This window comes from Antrostomus carolinensis, unplaced genomic scaffold (assembly GCF_000700745.2).
Source record: "Antrostomus carolinensis isolate BGI_N321 unplaced genomic scaffold, ASM70074v2 scaffold50281, whole genome shotgun sequence".
Taxonomy (NCBI): domain Eukaryota; kingdom Metazoa; phylum Chordata; class Aves; order Caprimulgiformes; family Caprimulgidae; genus Antrostomus; species Antrostomus carolinensis.
In genome coordinates this window covers 17,639-42,871 of record NW_010293010.1, presented here as the reverse complement: position 1 = coordinate 42,871, position 25,233 = coordinate 17,639, and the positions used below count along the sequence as shown (strand labels likewise).

Sequence of the window (25,233 nt, the reverse complement as noted above, 5' to 3'; positions counted from 1 at the left end):
CCTGTAAAGTGCAGATGGAGCTGCATGCCTGATTGTACCAAGTGATGCCTACATATTAGCCAGGGTGCTCAGACAGCCTTTGCTTGGTCTTCCCCTGGCAGCCTGCCTGCACCTCAGTGGAGGGTGCTGGAGGCAGAGGCTGGGGGAGAGTCAGAGCACACCATGCCCATGGTCCTTGTAGGGACTGCTCTCTCCAAGGGGCATGGACACAGCCATCTCATCTCTTCTCTTGGGTCCCAGCACTGCCTACAGTATGGAGTGTGAGTCATGGAAAGTGCCAGGGAGAACCTTGCGGACTATCAGCATGCTCAGAAAAAATCTGACAGGACAGAGACAAAATCCTGACCCTTAGAAATGAAACAAAAAGAGCAAGGTTTCCCTTTCCCTGTAACAGAAGGGATCCTCTGTTCTTTGCTGCTCTCCTGCACCTCCATCACCCACTTTGTGACTTGGCGAGTTTCACAATCAAAATCGTGGGGCCTTGAAGAAGCTGTGTCTCCTCCTCTTGTCCCTCCTAGGGCTCTGTGGTGTGCAAAACCATAATACAACCCCAAATGTTATTCTGTAAGTCATTATTAAGTATTCATTTCCTCTTAGTTTGCAACCGAATGTAATCTGGTAATCATTCAGTGACTGCCTGGTTAATAGCTGCTATGCAATTATTAACCTGTAGCCTGGTCATTTGTACATACAGCAGGATAGTCAGGTACCCCTGAAATGTGCTTTGCTATTGTTTTAACCATTTAAATGTCAATCATCTCCTTGATAATTCTGTTAAGGGCATACTGATGTCGCTTTTCAAGGAAGGAACAGAAAGATGCAATATTCTTTTTAGTCATCGTTGTAAATATTGGGTTTAATTCAAATATTGTTTGAATGTGGTTTGGAAAATAAAGTACAAGCTCAGCTGAATGGTGATTTGTAAAGCAGAATGAATGAAACTCTAAAAATATGTGAAAGAACTGATTTCTATTCCACCAAAAGAGATCTTCATTTCAATAGAAGTTTTGCCAGAGTAAAGATTTGTCAAGATTCGGACTCTCATCTTTCTAAAAGCAGTCTTTCTTGAGGGATGTTTTAAGATCTCTGCAGTACAATAGCATAGAACAATGAGAGCCTGATCCGAAACTCATTTAAATCAAAGGAGGTATTTCCATTATTCAAAAGAAGATTATAGAGTGATGTACAGAAAAATATCAGGAATTATTCCATCAGCCTTCACAGGAAAACATTCAGCTGTAAGCATTATTGTTGATGGCAACCATTATGCTTACAGTTCCAAGAACAACAGCTCTTCTTCTTAACACAGTATTAAAACAAGAAACACCTACATTTTCCCTTTTTTTTTTTTCTTGAAGATGGTGGAACTATTACTTCAAAACATTCTGAACAGGACAAAAAGAAGAGATTTTAAAATCTAAATGAATGTCTATAATTCAATCATCTGTTCTTTGCCTGAAACGGTTTTGAAGTGCACTGTGATTTTTATCAAAACTTGTAAAATTCATATAAAATTAACATTTTTATTATTTACTCATAAATATGCAATTGTATTCTTCTTATGGGATGCTTTTAAGAAATAAAATATAAAAATGATACTTTTATTAATAGCTTACGTTTTAGAGCAATGCAGATGGAACTCTATTTGACATTTTAAGACCGTATAGAACTTTAATCTTCATTACATTTTTTAGTACATTTTACAGAAGGTATGACTGATTTTTCCTTTTAAATCAGTGCATTTTAAATCATCTATCCAGATGTTCGGCTTTAAAATAATGTTCAGGGATGGAATTGGTCAGCTGCATAGACATGTGGTCAGTTTTTCTCTTCCTTCTTTCCCCAGAGCTAAACTTTTATTTTCTTAAAGTTACATGTCTAAGTGACCCAGGATTGGACTGCTTTGAGATGCCCATTTTGGCAAACAAGAGACTTGTTTTCCAACTAAGCCAAAAAAAACCCCACCTGTTTTCTGCCAGTCTGCCAGCCTTTGGATTTCTCAAACTAGGTATCCAAAAGCATAAATCCTGTTAAAACTGTAGGCTTAATCCTGGCATTTATGCAATTGAAAGGCTATTTTCATTGCCAAATTGAACTGATGCAGATGCATAAATCTCAAGAGATGGAATAATGATCAGGTAAGGATGTTACTTTTCCAGCTGTCTGTCCATACTGCTAGCAGCAGTTACTGTTCTCCAACAAAGGCAGCAGAACAGGAATTGCTCAGTCCGGCGTACAAGCTTAATCTGCTGCTGAGTCTTGTCTACTGGAGCCGTGTGTCTACAAGTAGTTTGAAACACTGCTTCTAATAAGGAGTGACATTATGCATCATGTTGGAACATTAACTCTGGAATGGGGTGATTATTATTAAAGTTGTGATTGTTCACTGTTCATTGCTAATCTGGATGTTGAAAGTATGTCATACAGATAATATGTACAATATATAGACCATAATAAAATGGTCTGCCTGCCTTATAAGTTTACTTACAAGTGCTTTCTTCTAATCTCTTGTCCAGTGACTTGCAGGAGCGAGGCTTGGGAAAACCCTGCTACTCTGTCTGTTCCACTTCCATTCCCCTTTGCGTGATGCTGCAAGTTCCCAACCTCCTCATTCTCTCCGATTTGCTGAAATAATTATAAAGAACTTATGTTTATGTTCACTATTTCCTTACAGCTCCAGAAACAGCTGTCTGAGTTGGACGAGGATGACTTATGCTATGAATTTCGTCGAGAACGTTTCACCGTCCATCGCACTCACTTGTATTTTCTACATTACGAATATGAGCCTGCTTCAGACAATACTGATGTAACACTGGTGGCTCAGCTTTCAATGGACAGGTAGGGAAAATCTCTTGTAAATTGGGAAGTGTGAGACAATGAATATTTTCATACAGAGAAATCCAACTATGTAATGCTTTGGGGAGAGAGAAAACTCACTTCCCTAGAAACTTCGATGTCATACTGTAAGACCTTTCTGGAATTAGGAGTGACACATGTAGATATCACACATTCATCTAGGCTTCTGCTCTGCAGTGTGTTCACGAGTGCAAGTAGAGTTCCTGAAAGGCTGAATACTGGAACTGCAGGGGTTTTTACTTGTCAGGATTGTCAGGCATTACTAGTTTATGGGGTTTTGCAGCAGCGTAATAAAAACAGATGTTTGTAATAGAATTAGGCAAGCAGTGGTAGCTGACCAAGTATTTCCTCATTAGAAGATGATAGTTTTGCTTTCATTGGCATTTTCCTTGCAGAAAATTTCAATTAGTGATTTTTCTTACACTGAAAATCAAAACTAAACATTTTAGTTTCAAATTGGGAAGTTGAAAATAAAACTTTTTTTTTTTTTAATGAGAAATGACAAATCTTTTTTTGAGAGGAGTCACTGCATTTTTATACAAGCGTTAATTTTCAGAACAACATTTCTAGTTTAACTCCTTTCAACTTCCAGTTCTGATGTAAAGTGGAATTTAACTGGCATTTTGTTTAGAAAAAAAAAATCCATTTTGTGACAAGTGACACCTGCACCTGTCTGATTTCCACTATTGCAATTAGTTGTTTTTCAGAAGCTCTGTAAGTGCAGTCCAGATCAGACAGCTTTGTGAAATTTTGAATTTACAGTCTTCTTTTTCCTCCTGCTTCTCAGTTCAAATATAGTCCAAACTTTGTAGTTAATGCTGTCAGAGTGGGTTACAGAACAGGTCAGAACTCCTTGAATATTAGCCAGAAACTGATATTTCATTTAGCGGAGTACATGCAGAATATAACATGGCCCATGAATACCCTACGGAATATAACCACCCATGAATACTGCTATACCAGTGGAAGGTCAACAGTATTCCAGGAGGGTCAGAGGAATTCAGATCATCAAAACATTTACAGCCTGTTTTAAAAATAAACACGAACGAACTGAGGGCTACTCTTCTACCAGTTTCTCAGCACTGCATCCTGCACGTTGTCTTATGATTTGCTATGCGCATCAGTGTCTGTGCTATTGACTTTGAATTGAGGAAACATTTCTTAAGTGTTCGCAGACCTTTGAGTAAAAAACTAGAGAAATAAATTAAGCCAGACCCTGAGCGAGTGCCACAGTAAATTAGTAAAGCTGGTGTGTGCACATGGTATATTTTCCCCCCAGAATTTAATTCAAAAGAATGAGCTGGGGCTCAGTGCTGATTCACTGGCACTTATGCAAAGTCTGAGCATCTGTTTCCCTTTCTGGATCCTCACTGGGGCACATGTTTTTATTGATAGACAGAACCACACATTTTTATTCAGGAAGAACAGCCCTCCTGATACTGTGCAGGAAAAATCTTCCCTACTTCGTTGGTGTGTTGCTATAAATTATTGATTTGAGTTGGAAATACTTACTTTCAGCTAAAATCAATAAATAATATCATACCAAAGAACTGTTTAGCTGCTTTGTTTTCTTTCACATCTTTCAGTTCCTGCCTTACTTTTTTTGTATCTTCTTTAAACCACTTTTATTAAATTCCTCCAGTGTAGCTGTAGACATTTAAGAATAGTGTCTCAGATGTAAGATGACATATAGATAAACAATGTGCTATACGCTACATTCCTGCATCGTCTTTTCAAATGATGATCCAAGATGAGGAAAGATAAAAAAGCACGACTCCTGGTGTCTTCCAGTTATAGTCCTGCTGGAGTTGAGACTAACCTTCTGTTGTGACAGGCTTATATTTGCCTGTGCTATAGACTTGGGGAATAGGAGAGAGGCATGCAGTCTAAGAGCTAGCGTCAATGTCTTTAGATAGAAGCTCTGAGACAGACTTCATCCAGTGTTGTTCATTATTGGTTAACTGTCACCTTTTATGCCGATGTGACATTTTCTTGGATAATGGCTTGGTTTCATCCCTGTTGTTTTAATGCAAGTGTTTTGGTTAGGCAACCTTTTAATGGTACGTACCTGAGGTTCAGAAATCACAGTAGGAGTTACAAAAATGTGAGATCAGGATGTGGACAAATAAAAACAGGATAAGCATTACACTGATTGGTGTCTGGGTGAGAATGAGTTCTAAGTTGATTGAGTATTCTTAAGAAGAAAAGTGAAAACAAATAATCTCACAGAACTATTGAATTCCAGCAAAATTCTCTTGACTGAAGCAGACCTTTTAAAAAAATTTGCCAACTAAAGGATGGCATCATTATTATGCAGCACAGGAGTATATTTATTTTTTCCAGAGTCCTTAAGAGAATGCAATCCTCGAGACCACTAACAAAAACAAAATAACATGGTCATGTCTTGCCTAGAAACTTGTAATTTTAAGTTTTATGGTCAAAGGAGACTATTGTGGCAACCTGCAGAGATTAGGTTATGGAGCATCCCCCAGCAGTCCCTGTATCAAACTCGTGGAAGTGGAGCCTGCCAGTGAGAACGATGCAGCAAAAAGGACTATTCTAAAGGGCGTTGAGCTGTCCAGCTGGAAATTTATACCAGCAAAACCTGGTTCCCACTTAACTGCCATGAAAAGCTTTGCAGGCTTTATCAGGTGTACCATTTAAATAAGTTATGTATGCCATTTGTCCACTGCTTGGAGTCCTTGAAAGGCATTTTGCTGCATTTTTTGATAGGCAAATATTCAATTTTTAAAAGGCTGCCCTAAATTGGAATGCTGATGAATTGGAGTCTCCTGATTAATAGATTTCCACTATGTTGGAAAAAGGAAGGGGAAAAAAAAAAGAAAAGTATTTCTCTCTATTTACTATTTGTACAATCAAAAGCCTAAAGCCTTTGCATACTTTTTAGATCTTTTTAATCAATTTGTGTTTATAATTCGGCTGTATGTTTCAGGCTGATAATATCCTTGTTTCAATAACAGATAAAAAGAAAATAATGCATCAGGTGTAGACTAGTAAAGGTAATATCTCATACCTAAGAAAAAATGATTATATCATCTTAGATGTCATCACAATCATTCAGAAAGGCAGGAAAAAGCTATTACTGTTAAATCAGAATGTGTGTTTGCTGGTATGAGTATATCATTCCTTTCTACTGCAAAGCTTAGGGATATAGTAGGAGGGGGAAATTATTTCTCTGATTATGATGATGCAGAAAACTTTTCTTGTGTTCTATATAAATATTAATAGGGAAAATCTAGTAATGCGGATTTGGAAGGGAGAGAAGATAATCATGTTGCATAGTCTACTCTTCCTAATTTTTAATAGAATATCTGGCTAGGCTACATAGGTCATTTCCCTTTGTATTAACTCAAGAGGCTTTGTAATCAGTCCTGCTGTATTTTTGGGTGGCACGTCTTAATCTCTAGGCAATTCTCTATAAATTACCCAAAGTGCTTAAGCGATTTTGACCATGCTGGGTTTGATTTACGTTTGTGTATGAGATCTTTTGTTGTCATTTTCATCAATAGTATTGTAACTGCTGGAAGTTTTTAAAAATATACATCAATGCAACCTGTTTTAAAAATTATTTAGTGAAATTTGAGATACTACTAAAACATATGTACATTAGTACTTTAAATTATGGTTTTGTTTGAAATGCTCTTTCGATATTCCACAACAATGCTGTGTCTCTCTCATCTCTCCTTACTCCCTACACATGGTAAATCCCATTTCTATTGATGTGTCATCCTTTTGCCCTTTCCCTGACAGTGACTTTTCTTCCAGTCAATGCAAATGTTCATATAAGTCAGTATTCCCTTGACCCACCACTTTTAACAGCTTTTAAGGTCTGACTAACTGCCTTGCAAAAATTTGGGGAAGGTTTTCATAAACAGGAGGTTAAATGATCTATGGTTCTGTACACCTTTCTCCTCCATGAGCTTGTTGAAGAGCACTGTATTACATTAGTGTGTGAGAGTAGCATGACCTGAAGTGTGAGTTGGGCACTCCACACTGTTTAACGTTACAAGACCCCTATCCTGTAAGTAGATCCACATGGACAGATCCCCACCCCCCCGCCACCCCATGGGGGGTTTTCCTGCAGCATCAGTGCTTTAGGCAGAAAGAATGGTGTTGATTTCACCTAACTTCATGTACCTTAGTTGTGGATGTGTGTATTTGAGCTCAGGCTGTTTTAGGCTCCCTTGTATTTAGTGGAGAGAAGTAGGCATATCTAGGGTGCAGTCCACCTATCCAGAAAGAGACATCAACTTAGATGAGATGAATTGTGCTGTAGAAATATTTATTGCTTTTCATAGCCTATAAGGTGACCTCAATCTGTTTTACTTAGAGACAGATATCTGCATTTGATCAGATGAACCCAGGCAAAGAGTCCCAGACAGGGAGACAGCCCTTTCTTATTCTCACCCTTTCTCTTTCAGGCTCCAGATGCTTGAAGCCATCTGCAAACACTGGGAAGGTCCAATCAGTTTGGCACTCTATCTTTCTGATGCAGAAGCTCAGCAATTTCTGCGCTACGCCCAGGGCTCAGAAGTACTTATGAGCCGCCACAATGTCGGCTACCATATTGTGTACAAGGAGGGACAGTTCTATCCTGTGAATCTGCTAAGGAATGTGGCCATGAAGCATATCAGCACACCATACATGTTTCTGTCTGACATTGACTTCTTACCCATGTATGGACTCTACGAGTACCTCAGGTAAATGAACAGTGGAGGGATTCCCACTGTCACCTGCGTTTTCAGCCCCTCCACACCCCACCCTTCTCACATATTCCCAAAACAATGCAGTTTGAGCAAATCTGAAAAAGGCAGCTTATAGATGCTTAAGGTGTGACAATGCCCAGCAAGGCACAAGAATTTTTAGGGTAGAAGGGGCGGTAACTGGAAGTAAAGCAACACAGTTATGAAACAAAAAACTCAGGTCTAAATGTAAGCCCTGTTAGCCATTAGAATAATGCCCTCAAAGCAGCAGAAGAATCAATTTGAAAATTAAATTGGGCTAAGTATGTACAAGAGCATCCTGTATTAGCAGAGATGTGAACTGGATGATTTCCCTGAACATCCCTTGTTCTTAATGTCAGTGACAGGAAAAACATGCAAAGCATTACGGAACTTGTTGTCCATGTGACATACTCTTAATCCAGTTCTGTGTCTTGAAAAGAGAGTGGTAGTCTAACCAGCTCGAAAATCTGACTGCAATGCCAGCACCTGTCAGGGCAAAATAATTAGCATAAGGAAACTGGGAAGAGTAACCTCAGTGTGTACTGTGTCATAATGAATGTGAGCAGGTTGGGCTGAGCAAACTACAGACCTCTGATCCATTAGCTGAGTTTTTTTAAATAAAGACCTTTTCCCCCTGCAGAGGCTTGTGGTCATCTGAGGCCAAAGCGTAGAGCAAGGAGGACACCCGGTGGCCAGAAAGGAGGATTTCAGTTCCCTAGTCCTGACCAGTTTTGCTTTTCATCTTTGTTCTGATTTGGTAAAAGTTGATCAAAGTGTTCCAGTGAGGGTCTGCCTATGGGTGATACCTTTCAGTCTGCGGGTTTTGGAGTGTAAAGGGAAATATAGCTTCCAGTAATGTAAACTTATGGAGGAGTTGCTTTGTTTCAGGTTTAACAACTCAGTAAGCATCTTCTCACTTCTCCCTCATGTGGAGATTTAATTGCCTTTTTCAATTTCTGCATCCATGTATGGGGCCAAATTCACTATGACTTTTAAGACACTGGATTTCAATAATACCATTGAAGTTTTATTGTACTGTGTCAGCTTGTTTACCACTTGTTTTAGGGATATTTCTTTTTGACTTGTGCTGTGAGGACTCCAAAATAAGTCTATCCCTTGCACACATTAGCTGTTTCAAGATACGTGTCGAGACAGTTGTTAGCTTTTCCGTTCTTTGACATTAGTGTTGTGTACTGTTACATTTCTTCAGATCAATGCTGAACACAGTAAGGATAACAGCTGTTGATACTGGCATGTAGTACTAAAAAAAGCAACTTGTTCCTCCATGCTGCTTCGCCATGCACTGATGGGAGCCAGCACTGAAAGGAAGAAGAGAGAAGACAGAATGAGATACCACAACATACTTAAGATATTACACAGAAATAGTTCTCGTATGGTGGTAATGTTTTATAGGACTAAATGCACAGCAGTGCCACCCATTGGTGCTGTTTCAGAAAAACACCAAATTTGCACTGCATGCTGTTGGATCTAAGACCTTGTGTTACTCATCCAGCCTTTTGTGAGGCCAATACCACCTTAACTCTGACTGTGGATCTGTTACCTGGGAATATCAAAAATGCTAATCTGCTACTACCAGCTCTTTAAAAGGATTGTATTTTTTTGTATGTGGACTAGAGGCTTTTGTTGCTTTTTCAATAACGATTTTTCTAAGCAAAAGAGCAGGGAGGTGCAGTGAGATTATTTTAAATACAGATACCCTTATATCTTTCTGCATTGACTGTTCCCACTGCCTTTGCAAGTAGCTGATTAGTGTTATCAATCTCAATGGCAGCAATTGTTTGTTAGAGACATACAAACATTTTCATCTTCATTTCCTCAGGTAGAACAACCATAAGCAAATAGAAATAGTGTGGTGTTTCAGGCCTTGCTTTGTACAGGATGAGCCAGACAAGTCCCTCTCACTTCGAGTTTGCTGATTTACATATATTGTATATTGTGTCTCTACAGAAAATATATATTCTCAGAAAGAAAGGAATTTTGGAAAACATTTTCAGCATATTTTGAAGGTAGTGTATGTGAAAGGTTATGGCCAGTTTTCAAGGAGAAGCTGATGGAGCTTATGGTTACCTGTTCCTCTAGGTATCTGTTTGCTAGCACTTAGATTTGTGCTAATTGAGCTTTTTCACAGCTACTAAGACCATTTCAGTGCTTTTAATCTCCAACAACTCCCCTTTTTTGTCCTACCTTTATCTTCTGTGCAGTACAAAAGGAAAGAAATGTAGCATTTAAAGATTTCCTGTTTACAACACTTCCATGGCCTGTGCTGAGCTGAAGTCTTTTGTCACCTTCCCTCATTAGTTCCTGAGGTCATCTTGTCATTGCCCCAGAGGTAAAGGGTCTTTCTGTCTGCTACAAGTAAGGTGTGTGGGTCATCCTAAAGGTTCTTCTAACATAAAATAACTGACAGACTACTTATCTACAGTTGTCACAGCTAGCACTAAAGTTATTTCCTGACACATTTGTGTAAAATATGCCCTTTGCTTCCAGTGACACATTTAGCATGGGACATGGCATCCAAGCTCTGTCCACAGGTTTTATACCTGCCCCCTGCAACATGAGTTGTGAAGTATTTCTGGTTGTTCTTCAGCATCTCAGCAAGAGACACGCTTCATGTTGTGCCTATTGTTTTTTATTTGTTGGATGCTTTTGTAGGCTCTGCATTCATTGCTTTTGCAGAGAAGAAGAACATTCTAATGAATTTAACAGTGGACTGTCAACTCTCCAGTTCTTACCACAAACTCTGTGACTGCCATATTCATCGGTCTTGATCTAACCATTTACGATAGTGGAAGCTAATTTGAATTAATGGACTGATTTTTTTCTTTTTTTTTCTGAACTCAGTGCTTTAGGATTAGGTTGCTAACTTCTCTGTGTCTGAGCTTCTCTATCCTCCAGAAATGGGAATGATACTGCTATCTCCCCTCATGAGGATGAGGATTCTGTGGTAATTTTTAGAAAGGACTATGGAGATTAAAAGATTGATATCAACATGCTGGAGTTCATTCAACCTGTGAGGGGACTTTTGTGATTTAAGATTCATTTCTTCCATGCTTTGCGAAAAATAAGGTTCATTAGTAGATTTAGAAACTTAATCCAACCTTCACTGTGTCAGAATGACACACATCAGGTCTGAACACAAAGATGCCTGGGAAACGGTTTCCTGGACAACACTAGCAAAGAGAAAGCTCTTCATAAAATCATATATCCTTATTTTGGGGCTTGCGGAAAAGGACAGATAAAGGAAAATTGGTACTAAAGTGATATTACTGAATGAAAAAAATCAGCCCTCATAAGGATAGTGCAGGAATTAAACAGTTAACCCAATCCTAGGTTGCAAAATAACCAAATGTATTCCTTACATTATATTCCACATATCTTACAGCACCGACAGTGAAAATTTTCCTATTCTGAGTATCACAGAACTAGTCAACCAGCAAATGGCACCTCCACTCAAAACAGGGAAAAAAGTCAACCCAATAGAAAAGGAAAGCAGATTTGCTTCCAGTAGGAAGAGGTCCAAGGAGGAGACCACCAGCCAAGTTACCAGAAGAAACCAGATGGTATTTTTTTCTCTACCAAACTCTCGCTGCCTTTATTACAATTACCATGGTCTCTGTTGTCCTTTGACACTCAGGCTTAACATCTGGATGTCAGCACTGATTCCTTCTTCCTTTTACATTGTCTTTTATGCCATCTAGTCCACATCAGAGGCAGGCTATTCTACTCAGAGGTCAGTACTGCTGAACTTCTTGACTGTGTCTCAACTCCCAGCTCAGTTTTGGTGAACCCCTCCACTTTGGGTGAACTCCCTTAACAATAGGCACCTCAAATGCTCACATATCTCTTGAAAATATTTCTGCAGAGATTACCCCACTATGTTATTTCACTCTTGAGGTACCTCCACTACTTCCTGTTAGACTGCATCCACTACAAGCATCTTGTTTTCAGACCTTTGCTTTTCTCCACTCACCTAATTTTTCATATTGATCTTTGATGGTGCAAGTGATTTCAGCCAACAGTTTTGCCATTGACACCTATATTAAATTTGCAGATGACAAGAGCAGGGAGTATGCAGAAAGGATTATTGATACCGACATAATTTTTGTGCTTGTATCCCATATCTTAGAAAATGAGACACATTCAACACTAGGTTCAACACAGCTTGCTCTGTCTGACATTCTCTGCTGTTACCCTTGCTTGATACCTATACCTACTTCAACTTTGTTCAACTTCAGACTGTGAACTTCAGTGGGCAGATTGTCTCCTACTCTTTGACAGTGCCAAGCACAGCAAGGCCTTGATTTTTGCCTGGGACTTCTGAGGCAAAAGATAGGAACAGCCATAAATGGAAGCTGCTGTGGCCTTGCAGAGCCCAAAGGGTGAGCATCACTGCAAATGTTACCTACTCCTTCCTAGAACTGAATCTCCAGTGCTGCACCACACAAGGCTGATAGATTGCAGGGTCCAGAAGTCCCGAGATGTTGTCAGAGAAACTTTGTTAGTGTGCCCTTCTTGCAAAGAAGATGTCAAAGGGAAGAAACGTTAAGAGTGTCCTAAAGAAAGGCACTGCTCAGTGATTTTGGAAGGTCGTGGAGGTTGATTGTGAAGGAGTCATCTATGTACGTGCAGGTATCTTGGCCACTGGTGATGGTGAGGGAAAAGCTAGTGAGGAAAATATTTAAAAGTTATAATAAGATACTGTTAAAATATTCAGCTGTGAAAAGTTCACTGGAATGTGGCAGGGCTTCTTTAAACAATGCAAACTTTGCAGCAAGATGTTGAGAACAAATTTCTCTTTATAGAACAGGCCTATAGGGTAGTGTGGATTCTCTAAAATTCAGATTTTATTAAATAGCTCTGCTCTTTTTCTTTTTCTCTTTCTCTGATGGCAATATAAATGAATTCTAGGTATTCTGGGCCTAGAAAAGTGGTTTATTTGGTCCTTCTGTTATTATGACAGTGATCCCAATTCCTTCATCTTATAAGGCTGTAGGGAATTTGCTGCTTGTCAACATTGTCCTTGATTGCTTGTTGCAGGAACATAAAAGTCAGGACAGTGAATCCTGTTAAGGGGAACTGACTTTGACAGGGGAGAGAGAGGCATATTTCTCATATGAAATATGAAGATAATGAAAGGAAAATCGAGACAGAGTTATTTCTGGTGACAAGCATAGTAAGATTCAGTTTGAGGATGGAAAAGTAACTTCTTTTTCTTTGTATTTTAGTTTGTTAGGAAAGAATAGACTGAATACTTCTGGCAGGCAGGGTGTAAGGTTGCGAAGCTGTTGCTCTCCTGTACCACTCATCCTAAGACCCTTGTCTGGAGAAGGGCCCTACTGCACAAAGTGCATAATGTGCACACACATGCACACGCTCACACACCAAAACAGCCTCTGCACTGGACAACTTGCAGCAAAAGAAGGCAAAAAGCAAGGTATCTCGCCACATCCTGTGCACAGCTCTTCTCTTCAAGTAACCGCCTCTTTGCCCTATGTACAGATCTAAGCAAAATTGAGCTCTGATCTCTGGGAACTACCATGCATGTGATTAACAACACTCAAAAAGCTATTGCTAATGTACGGATTTGCACCATGTACTCTTGCATGTAGATCTGTGCCTTGCTTTGAACAAAGACCAACCAACATGGCAACAGTGTTCTTGAGGGCAAATATCTGGTCCATAGTGGTGTTAAGGGAACACTCACCTTGCAGGAAACACAGAGCTCTAAAGCAGAGGTAAAAAGCAAGTAAGAAGGCACAGTATACTACACAGAGAATAGCTAGACTGAAATACAACCAAACTTTCCAGCTCACCTTCTGAAGTCCCAGTGAGTCCTGGATAAATCCCGTTTTTTTTAGAACTACCATTGACTGGGCAGCTCTTTCCTGTATATGTAGTAACATTCAACTATGTTTCTCCTAAAGGGGCGGTCAGTTGGCTGTGCTCAGGGTGCTGGTTCAGCTCTGTGCACCCCTGGACACGCAGGGCAGCACTGATCAGTCAAACACACAAGCTCTTTTTGAACTGTGGTGTTCCTCTTAGAGCAGCAGATCAAAAGTCAAGGGAAATATGAAGTGCCCCTGGGAAAAAATATGGGCCATAGTTACATTTACAGTATCAAACCGCACATTCTCTGCTCTTTATTTTGAAAAGCCAAGTGATCTGCTCAGTTTAAAATTTTCCTGCTTGTATTTGTTGTTTTTCTTTGCCAGGAAGTCTGTCATCCAGCTAGACCTGGCTAACACCAAGAAAGCTCTGATTGTACCTGCTTTTGAGACCCTACGCTACCGCCTCTCCTTCCCCAAGTCAAAAGCAGAGCTGCTGTCTATGTTGGACATGGGAACCCTCTTCACATTCAGGTAATGGAAAGTACTTTTGTTAAATCTGTGGTAATTATCTCTAAAGATTTCTATGATGTTCTTGTGAATGTTTGATTTTTCTCTCACTGTCAGCTAGCTATCTCTAATGGAGAAACCTATTGGAATTTTTTTTCCCTTTCCATAGAGAGGCAGTGAACAGAATCATATGTGGATATATTCCATCTGTAAGCTCAGCATTTTATCTAGTATTATAGTCCTCTACTGAAGGACTTCAGTTGTTAAATTGAATTTGTTTTATTTTCATCATTTTTTATTGCGCTACAAAATCAAGTGTGACCATTACATTAATGTGCATGTAATTTGCTTTTTGGCTGCTGAATACTATCCGAATAGCTGTGGCCCTCGTGTGACCAAAAATAATTTCTCTCTGCTCATTGGTTCACTTCCTTACTGACTTACTGGAAAAACAAATGCAGGTTTGCTCTTTTAAAGTGTGAAAGAGCTGCTTAAATAGCTAGAGTTTCTCAATGCAGAGGTAAATCTGACTAGAAGTTAAGATGCAAAGAACACCTACATTTGGAGCTCCTCTCTGAAGCAGACTCCTTCTGTGGCTGTGAACAAGTCACTTCTATTATCTGCCAGACTCTTCAGTTTCAAAATGCAACTAGCAGAGGTTAACGGTCTCTTGGGTGTGTATGGTAAGGTCTGATTAGCAGACATTTGTAAAGCATCACAGTGATGGGAAGAGCACAATATGGCCTTACAATATTGGCCAGAGAGGAGGGTTAGGAGACCTGCATTCTCTTCTGAACTCCACTTTTGCCCTGCAAAGATGGTATGCAAATCAGTTCACTTACATCTCTGTTCTCTATCTCTGAAATGCAGGTAACAATGTCACCTCTCCTTTTTACAATATTTTGGGATCTAGAGATAAAACAATTAAAAGGCTAGGTATTATCCATGGCCAGTGGAGCTCTGTATCACCTCTCCCATCCTTCCCTTACTTTAGAGCTTTCCTCACACTTCTGTTCCCTGTATTACACACCTCTCTTTGCAGCAGCCACCCTTCCCTCGTGGCTGCATGCACATGCCATAGCAGGCACCCTGTGTGAACCTGGAAAACGTAATTCTGACACTACTTCTGCCAGTGACTGCCTTCAAATAGAAACTTGAGGTGACTGAGAGGGGTATGCCTCTCTCTGGAAAATTACTTAAGGGTACTGATAAAGCAAGTGCCTTTCAGTCTCCCATCATTCTTTACCAGTCAAAGACATACAAATTAACAAGAGATTTGTTGGTAGGAAATAATTATTTCTCCCATAGTTGAAAGAAAAAATCCTTCCAGTGGAAAATAACACCCTCAGGATTTTCAGATGTTACATCCCACCAACGATCAAATTTTCAGCTTGCACAGCAGTGGCCTTCCACTACAGATTTCATCTTCAAGCTATACAGCATGTTGGCATATTATTACGTACACAGCCAGATTTGCAGATGCTTTCTCAAGCCTCACTCAGGCACAAATCTCTTTAACATCAGTGGGAGTTTTGCCAGAGCAAGGTTAAATAAGAATTGAAGGACATGCAGTGTGTAGCTGGTGTACATATTAATGTAGGACACATTTTATAAATGCTTCCCCAGTTAGTTTTGGCTCATTTCATTGTTCAACTCTATCAACAGCCACAAAGCGTCTGTGATCTGGGCTGAGAATTTCCACCTCTACCTTCAAGGTGTTTTAATAACACTGCAATTTGGGGCTGAACGGGTGGGAGTGAGCTGGGGAGGACTGCTGTGACAGTGATTGCTGAGAGTGCCTGCAGCATCCCAGTGCTTCACACCACATGGTAGATTACACTCTTTACCTCATTGAAATTGCTTTTGTCACCTCTTTTCCAAATGGTGACCTCTTCTACCTCTGGGCAGCTAAGAAGTACAAAATGGCTCTCAATTACATCCCCCAGTCACCACCAGAAGAAAAGAGGAGACATATGAGCATCGAGGGCTGGCAAGATGTGCTGTGTGGAAACCCTCCACGGCAGTGGATTGCTCTGTGCCAGCTTGCTGGCTTTGTTTGCAGGTGCTGCCTGTGACTGTGCCTCATGAGGATGTGCCAGCTTGGTGCCTGGGTAATAGCTGATGAACCACAAATGTGTTGCCGGCACAGCTTGCAGGCACAAGGAAAACCACAGCTGGTAGAAGACGCATCATATTGAGAAAACATAACCAGCAACAACTGATTAACTAATGAACTGATTGCATCCACAAGCCAGCAAAATGTTTAAGGATCTGAGAACAGAACCAGGAAAGCTTTTCTTTCACCAAACCATCTTTCTCAGTGAAGGGGAAAGCTTTGAGGGACAAGGCAGGGAGGAAGAAGACTCTGAGAATGATGATTTAATTTTGCTAACTTTAGGAAAGTTTATTATAGTTTTGAAATTTTATTTTACATAAAAGCAATCAATAATGAAAGTGAGATGAAACATTTGACCCAAAGCAGGGGGTTTTGTGCAGTTGTTTTCCATGAACTGTGGGAAAGAAACTCATCACCAGTTTACGGAGATCAAATTACTTGGTTTTAATTTGTCAAAATTTCCAGTGTGGTGAAAAATACAGTGTTCACAATTTTCACAAAGTTCTCCTGGGAGTCAGTGAGATTGAGTGTGGCCTTGAAGTTCAATGTGTATTTAAATCTTGAGTGAGAAGGGCCTGAGCAGGAAAATTTGATTTATTCATTTGTCCTGTGAGATGGAAGACCAATACAGACAGTGAACCACTTCTTGCAGCCATGTCACCGAGAGTAAAGTTTCTTGGAAATGACTCACTCTTTTGTGGTAACTTCCTCTATATGGACATCTATGTAATGGACATCTATGTCTGCATATCTTACTTTACAGTACATTTTATGTGATGATCAGTCATTGGCCAAGACCTAGCTGCCGTAGATTATATGTGTGTGAATATATATATACACACATATATGTAGACCCATATATATTGTATGTACAGATACATATGTAATCCTGAACTCTCACAATTCTTGTTTCCAGTCTGATTATTCCTCTATCAGTGTGAGCACACCTTGTTTGGTCATCTGCACTCATTTTCCTCTTTGTCCTGACCTTAGCCATACTTTTGTCTTTCTCTTGCACTCCACTCACATCAGTCACTCTAAAGAGGCAAGTAGATAATTTGTGGTATTATTTTGTTTGGTGCAATCAGGTCTGTTCCTTCCTTTCTGCTCTGCTTTTTCTCTCCAGCCGCACTTCCATATTTTCCCTTCCTTGTCTCTTCCCCATTTTTTTTTCCTGCTGGTCATCTGTCTTAACTCACAGAGGTTATACCTGAGTTGCTGTAACTGCTTACACTGTTTGAATCAGTGGGAGAGTGTTACTAGAATAGCAGCAGCGTTTGACTGCTTCTCTGCAGGAATCTCTCAATTAACTAAAGTTTGTATGGGGCTTTGATGATACAAATCACTTCATAAGTCTTTAGTAGTCATTATTATCATAATTAATTTCAAAATGCCAGAGGTAAGATGTTAGAAGATACAGCATCCTCTGCAATCCCCTATCATTTTAAACCCCACATTGTGATTTTTGCTTTTTTCCAGCATGGATAGTTGCCCATTAGTGGCTGGGTAGGTTACCAACTCATTTCCGAAAGAGACTAAGTAAAGGGATAGGCCTTTTGGAGATGATTCCAAAGGGCATTAAGGATTGTAAGCATCTTTGTGAATCTGGCTCTGGTTTCTAATAAACTCTAGAGAATTAATTCACTGTCAGTTTTTTTAATACGGAAGGGCTTTGCTTTTCCAGGTCCCCAAGCCAGATGTCTGAAAGTGATGCAACCTATTTACGGTTTAGAAATGCAGCCTTCAAAGGACCATAGGTTACTTGGGTCCCCAGTGCTATCCTAATAATTCTGTCTTCCTGCACTACCTCTGAACAAGGAGAGTCAGTGAAGCTGAACACCTCTCTGTTTTTTCCAGTTATAAGCCATACAAATACGCAGTCCAAGTGGAAACTCCTAGGTTGTGATTTTATGTCCTGTTGTTAGCAATGGCTTGCAATGTTACAAGAATTTCTGGGGTTAAAACATTACCTTAGTTTCTAATTCTGCAAATATTTAATGCTTAAATCCCTTTACTTTAGCACATGAGTCATACCTGTGAATTCAATGTACCTTACATTACAAACTGGCAGGATATTTGTTTTGCCCCTTCTGTTACACATCGCAGAGTGTTGTAATACAGGTGGCCTGCTATGCCTTTGTTTCATTATTTAATCTATGAGTCTGCTGAAAGAGCCTGTCGCATTGATTTTTGGAAAGGTGTAAGAAGAATAAGTGGGCGAGAGAGTCACTGACCCTGGCACTAATAGGGTGGATTCAAGCTGCGCTTGGAGGGGACCTGCTGTGACCTAAACAAGATTAACGAAATATAAAAGGATCTTTTTCTGTAAATCAAATTGATTACCTTACTCAGGATCACATGGGTACTACCCACAATGTAGAAAGTAGAGCAGAAAGCCTTTATGTTTTATTTTACTTATTAATTTAATTATGCGCCTTGGCTTCTGCTGTAGTAATAACAGTGATTAGTAAAACAGAACATCTCTCCAAAGCTGCAGGTGTCTCTTATACAAATTATAAAATTGCATATAAAACAGATCGTGAATGTTGCTGTGGTGTAGAAATAGCTAATTTTAGGGACCTTATCTGAGCTACAGAATTTCACACCAATTTTAGAGCACTGATACAGCTGCTTTGTTGCTAAGAATGAGACACAGCACTTTGTAGTGCAGATGAACTGTCTGTGTACTTTGTAATTGTTTCTCACATTAGCATTAGGTAGTGTTTTCACACTATTCTTCACCAACTAGATGTGTTTAAGCGTTGAGCACATAGAGGCTCTGGGAAGCGCGCTGGAAATAGTCCTAGAAATTGCCTCCAACGTGTCCTGAAAATGATGATGTGAACTGTATGCTAATGTCCTTATTTTTGAGCATTTCATCTAACAAGTAACACTTTGTTGCTTCGCCAAGATGCATTCTGTCCAAATGCCTCTCCACGTCCATGCCATTTATGTCTGTTTAAGGTATCATGTCTGGACGAAAGGGCATGCGCCAACGAACTTTGCCAAGTGGCGAACAGCCACCACCCCTTACCACGTCGAGTGGGAAGCAGACTTTGAACCATACGTTGTTGTGAGGAAAGACTGCCCAGAGTATGACAGACGGTTTGTTGGATTTGGCTGGAACAAAGTAGCTCATATCATGGAACTGGATGCACAGGTGAGGAGACAATGACTGCTCATCTCACCCAGGGCTGGGCAGCAGGGTTGTTAAACAAATCTGTGTTCTATAGAAAGTCTTCAGGCTTTGCATCGCAAAGTGCTCATTTGGCCTTACTGTGCTCCTTAATGAGTGCTTCTCTAGGTGGGAACACTCAGTTTAGTCCCTGTCAAGCGTTAAAAGGAGAACTGAGTCTGAGTTAGTTTATTTGTCAGTGCTGAGAAAGTTGTTGTCTCACAGTGGCACAATCCTTCAGTGCCCACCTCCTGTCCAAAGCGCGCCTGAACATTGCAGCATTTGTTGCCAGTCTCATCACCTCCTAGGGGATCTATAGACCTAGCTGGAAGTTCTTCAGTTCAGCAGAAGTTGGTGAGTTCCAAATGGTAATTTAGAATGCAAAAAACAATCTTAAGTTGAATCCAAGGCAAGCATCTTCAAATTTTGGCCTGAATGTACAGCACATCTCTGCAAAGCCAAGGACTTTACATTTCCAGTCTCTGACTGTGGAGCAGACTCTAGAGGGTCCAGGTACTTGATCCTTGGGCTACCTGCCTCTTGGATCTGTGACTTGGGATGGAGCTGCTGGGCAGAATATACAAAAATAAGGATGCAGAGAGGGCTCGAGAGTCCCAGACTGGCACTAGAGCTCTCAGAGCTGCCAAGATCCCTGCCACCGGCCTAGATCTTAGAGGCTGACAGTGACTGTGGCTCCATAGGAGTCTAGTGCTGCTGCTCACTGAAAAGGCAGAGTTTGCTTCTCCCTGCTGTTCTTGGATGTGAAGCTAACCACTGTGCTAATCAGCTCAGTCTGGGTCATGGTTTTTTTTCTTATTTTGAATTTGCTGGAAATTATTTTTTTTTTAGTTTGGTTTCAGTCCCAGTTTTTGAACTAGTAGTTCATGCTAGCCAAAAAAACGTGCTTTTTGGCCATCTCTATCTTCCGATGCTAGCTTCTGCTATGGATCTGGAATATAGCTGATGCTTCTCTGCCCTCCTCTTACCAGTTTACCTGAAGCAGAGTAGCACAAGGCAAGCAGTAAGTTACTGGGAGATGGTGTCTCTGGGGTGTGGGCTACAGTGTATTTGTGTGCAGGTACATGAGTGGGAGGGATATTTTCTACTTCTGCTTACAAAATCACGCTGTCACCTTGGGCTGGCAGCCACTTGCCTTCTGTTTGCAAAGGGCATTCCCAACAAATTTGTACCTATTTCTATTGAGATAAAATTATTACAGACTAGAAAAAAAATGTCCCTTATATTATCGTTAATAATAATACTTTGCTCCGCTGTAGCACTTTAATTTTCTAGTGCACTTTCCAAGCACTAATCAATTAACCATCAGTTGTGGAGAATGCCAGTGTAATGATTTATTATTTTTTAATCTGGGTAACGGGTCTTATGCCCTCACTGGCAGCTCTCATCTAGCGCTCACAATTTAGCTGTTCTGTCCAGAGACGTTTGCCCAGCATACAGATTCACACATGGGAAATGGCAACATTTTTCAAAGTTGAACGCAGTGCAGATATTTTAAACAGCCATTGGGTTGGAACTAACTCTGGGGAATTCTTTTTCTCACTCTCACAGCCTTAAAAATATTCTCACATTGAAAAGAAGTTTAGTTTTCATCTGTAGCAACATGGGTATTGGCCTGTTCTCTCACAAAACCAGCCTGGAGGGGACGTGGGATCGCACAGCTACCTCCCCCTATGGCATTCCTCTGCTTCAGGGTGTCCACAGATCAGGTTGCTGCCAGCTGCTTGCCTGTCTTCCTTACCAGCAGGCAGAGCAACTTCTCAATTGAATTATTTCACTGCTCCTCACAGCTGCAGTGTCTGTCAAGAGAAATGTTTCAGACTCCTTACCAAGGGCCTGTGCCATTACCATCCTTCAGAGCAGCACACCGCATGGAGATAATTGTTATTGTTATTCTGGGGGCATGCAGATGTCCACTGAGCTGGATGCTGTACAAATACATAGATAATGACAGTCTCTGTCTAAAGCATTTATAACCCATGAGGTAGGGACAGAGGCTCCTGCATTGCTTTCTCAACAGACATTTCCTTATAGTAGAGATGGGCCATTAGGAAACCTTTTCCTGATCTTCCATTGACTGTGGAACTAGACTGTGAGCAATCCTTTTTCCAGGACCCCAGCCCAGCATCTTTCAAAGGGGCTTATTAGCAGCAGACTAAGTTAGTGAGTTTTTGGAATGCTTTATGTGCCTGAAGGCCTTTCAGAAGGATGGGAGCACTGCTGTGCTGAACAGCTTACACTGCAGAGCATAGACAGTCCCTGACCTGCAGGATTACAAACTTGAGATGGAAACAGAGAACAAAGAAGAGATTGTATGCAGCTTCAGCCTTTAGTTTTAAGGTCCCATGGAGACATATTTAGTTTGTAGTTTATTGGCTCTCCTCACTCCATCATGCCAGCCTTTTTTTTTTTTTTTTTTTTTTTGCATTTGGTTCCCCATTAGTTCTAAGTCTCTTCCAGCTCAATGAGTTCTGCCTGTGAGCATGAGATTATTTTGCTCTTGCTATACATTTGTCACCCCAAACAGAAGCTCAGAGGAGCCCATTCCTTTATATGACAGCATTGTAATTTGGCATAAAGATTTACCACTTTAGCACTGTGTGGCAGGGAACAGGCATTCGCATAATGAGAAAGGAGTAGCCATACACTGCATCTGTGCCTGGCTATCCAGCACATGCTACTGTTTCACAGGTGTCCCTGGGACAGCACTGCAGCCTTAGCTGCACTTTGAGCTCACCAATACCACTGCCTGAGTTGGGTAATGGATCCACACTGCATTCTGCTCACTTCTTTCCATTTTATTTGGGCTTAATTTTGCATTGTGTTGCTCAAGCGTTTGGTTTCTAGTAGCATCATAACCCAGCAGTTTTCAGTCTTTTCAAGACTGATTATATGTTGTTAGGTGAGGAAAGATTTATAAGCGAAGCACTCACGTTTATTGGCACAAGTGTGTTCTCCCTCATTAACATCTTTCCCTGACAGAATGTTTTTGGAATACTCTGTCTCTGTACTGCAGATACTCTGTGTCTCTGCACAGTCTCCTAAATCTACAAGTGACTGGGCTTTGCAAACCAGGGGACATTGTGCACCACTTCTTTTAAAGCCAGCACGCTCTGTGGCTACTCCTTCCCTGCCCGCCGTCTTCGGCAGACATGGTTGATGAGTCAGCAACAGTTGTAAATAGAAACTGTGTGAGGACAATAGGAAGTTTGCCTGTCAAGTCTTTGAAGTTTCTTTGTCATTTGTATCCCATACAAGTCATGTTTTTTGAAATTTCATAAGAATAGAGAGGTCATATCCTAGTATTTGGGGTATCTCACTTGGCTACAGAATACTGAGGTTCACATCCTTTTTCTGACCGGTTCCTTGCAGAAGCAGGTACCTGGTTCTTGCACAGCCTACATTAGTGACCTTCCAGCTTGTCTAAAAATCAGTCTTTGTCCAGCTTTGCTCTAATGATCATAAATTTAATTATAAAAATGGAACAAATCTAACAGGAATAATTGAGACTTAAATTAACCATCATTTTTTAACAACAAAAATTGTCAGAGAACTTGGCCAGATATAACTAAAGAGAATTAGTGAACTAGTTTTAGAAGAGAGGGGGAATTAGCACAGTATCTCGTACTTTGTGAGGGAAAACTTAATTTGCATAAAACATTCTCAAAGCATATGGAATTAGCAGGTCCATTTCCACACGTTGCCTATAAAAGATGCCATATTCTTCCCTCATTTCAGGTTTATAAATAGTTTTGGACAGTTTTGTCACTATAAGTATCTTAGTGTACAGGCAAAGCAACGTATGTAGTGCAATGGACACCTTTGTAAATATAGCTTGTTCCAGCATCCCAAGCAAGATAAATTGTAGGCGCAAAAGCATGCTTCTGCATGGACACTTGAGACTCATGCTGTGCTGGTTGCAAGCATACTACACTGCTGCAGACTTAGCTTCAGGCATGCCTTTTGTACTGTTTCCCCATCATTTGGCTTATATGGAATAAAACATTTTAGAAGGGAAAGTTGATCTTTTGTAAAACCAAGAAAAAGCAACTTTAAAAAAAGAAGGCTTATTTGGCATGTCTATATGGGTTTGTTGTTTTTGAGATCCACACTGCACTGTTACATTATTGACTGTAGAAGTACAAGAGAGATGCATTGCAAGGGGGCTTGGGAACACCCTCACAGCTGGTGTCTTTCTCCCCCAGGAGTACGAGTTCACGGTACTGCCCAACGCTTACATGATCCACATGCCACACGCCCCCAGCTTCGACATCACCAAGTTTCGCTCCAACAAGCAATACCGCATCTGTCTCAAGACCCTGAAGGAGGAGTTCCAGCAGGATATGTCACGCCACTACGGCTTTGCAGCCCTCAAATATCTCACGGCAGAGAACAACAGCTAGCACAGCAGAGTCTGTGTGTGGAAAAGAGGGACGCAGAAGGAGGAGCCGCTCAACATTTGGGGCCCGGTCTTGGAACTTCAAACTGAGAAATACTTTCTGGTTTTATAAAATACCTGCGGTTCTAACAGTAGAAATTTGAAGTGACATGTCTTCGGACTATGCTCCTCCACCCCTTCCCTGACTACCCCGGGCCTTTCAGCTTTAGCATTCATGAGGTGTCAATGAGAGGAGCCGGCCACACGCCTGCCGTGCTGCTGGAGGTGGGGACTCAGCAGGGGCTGGGAATGCACTCTGCTCTCCTAACTGCAGAGCAAAGACAGACCTTCAGAATATAGGATTTCATGTTGCTATTTAATATATGACATGCTTTTTATCTGTAAAGGAAGATCTTCGGGTCGCTGTCCTGTGAATTTCAAATCTCCACTACTCTAAAAGGGAACTTTCACCTGTGAACTTTCACAGGGGCCCTGTTAATATGGATGACCTTGTTAATGCAGGATGAGCCAAAGGTCTGAATTAGCCTTGAAAATGAAGGGGACACTTATAGAATACTGCACTCCAGAGAAGGTGTGTTGCTGGTTTAGGTGTATACATGATATCAGTTGGTCTTTTATTCTCAAAATAGTTATTTTATCAGGAAAATCCTTTATACCCCACCCTGCCCTTTCCCCAGTCCTAAATGCTGCTCCTTTCCTTGACAAGGAAGTGTCTCTCTTGTGTTTCTTTCACATTTTCAGTTCTGGTTGTCCAGTAAAGACAATCAGTAGCTCTGCCAGAAAGTGAAAAAACTTGTCAGTGTAAGGTCTGTTTTCACTGGAGCAACTTGTTTGTGTGTGACTCGTAAAATAAAGGGCCTGACTGTAACTCTTGATCCTTTTTAGGCAAGGATGGATTTTACCTATAAGGTACGTTGTGCAGGCGGTTATTGATTTGTAGGCTCATTTCAGTGCATGCCCATCCATGAAGACACTGGGTCTAGGGCTTTAAGTGGACTTCTTTGCTGAACAGGGATTATAAACATGGCAACTGGTGCTCTCCTGCTGCCTGCTACAAGGTCTCAGAACTACTTCGTTAAAGGAGTTTATAATTAAAAGGAGCAGAACTGTTAGGAGTAAACTCCCCATTCGAGGGGGAGAAAAGAATGTATTAGGAATCCAAGTGTGAGTGTTAGCTTGAACGTGGGCTGGTCAAGTTCACAACTTCGGTACACACAGGAGTATGCTGGAGGGTGGACAGGAATCCTAACAAACAAAATGCAGAAAACAAGACACTGGACTTTTTACCATTTTCTTTATTCTTCAGTATTAATGTTGTGTTTACATGGGATGAAGAGGTGAGATTTAATGCACTACCCCTTGCAGGGCTATTTGTAATTTCTGTTGCAATGTTAATAGGGAACACAGAAACAACTCAGTGAGAAATGCATCTGTCTCCCTACCCCAGATCCCCTTACAACCATGCGTACCAATACCACTGCCTGAGTTGGGAAATGGATCTACATTGCATTCTGCTCACACTTTTTCCCATTTTGTTTTTCACCCACTGGACCTTCTACTTTTCTCCT

General features: G+C 40.7%; 1 protein-coding gene across 1 annotated transcript in view; it reads left to right on the top strand.

The window, feature by feature from the left end:
* Positions 1–24,783, top strand: part of LOC104532046 (LARGE xylosyl- and glucuronyltransferase 1) — a gene marked incomplete at its 5' end in the record, with an annotated part of 33,519 nt that extends 8,736 nt beyond the window's left edge. The window contains 5 exons of the mRNA XM_010177135.2: positions 2,675–2,838; positions 7,299–7,577; positions 13,835–13,981; positions 19,038–19,233; positions 23,472–24,783. Of these exons, the coding sequence (XP_010175437.1) occupies positions 2,675–2,838; positions 7,299–7,577; positions 13,835–13,981; positions 19,038–19,233; positions 23,472–23,669 (984 nt within the window). The remainder of the gene's footprint in view (positions 1–2,674; positions 2,839–7,298; positions 7,578–13,834; positions 13,982–19,037; positions 19,234–23,471) is intronic.
* Between the last annotated feature and the right edge of the window lie 450 nt (positions 24,784–25,233).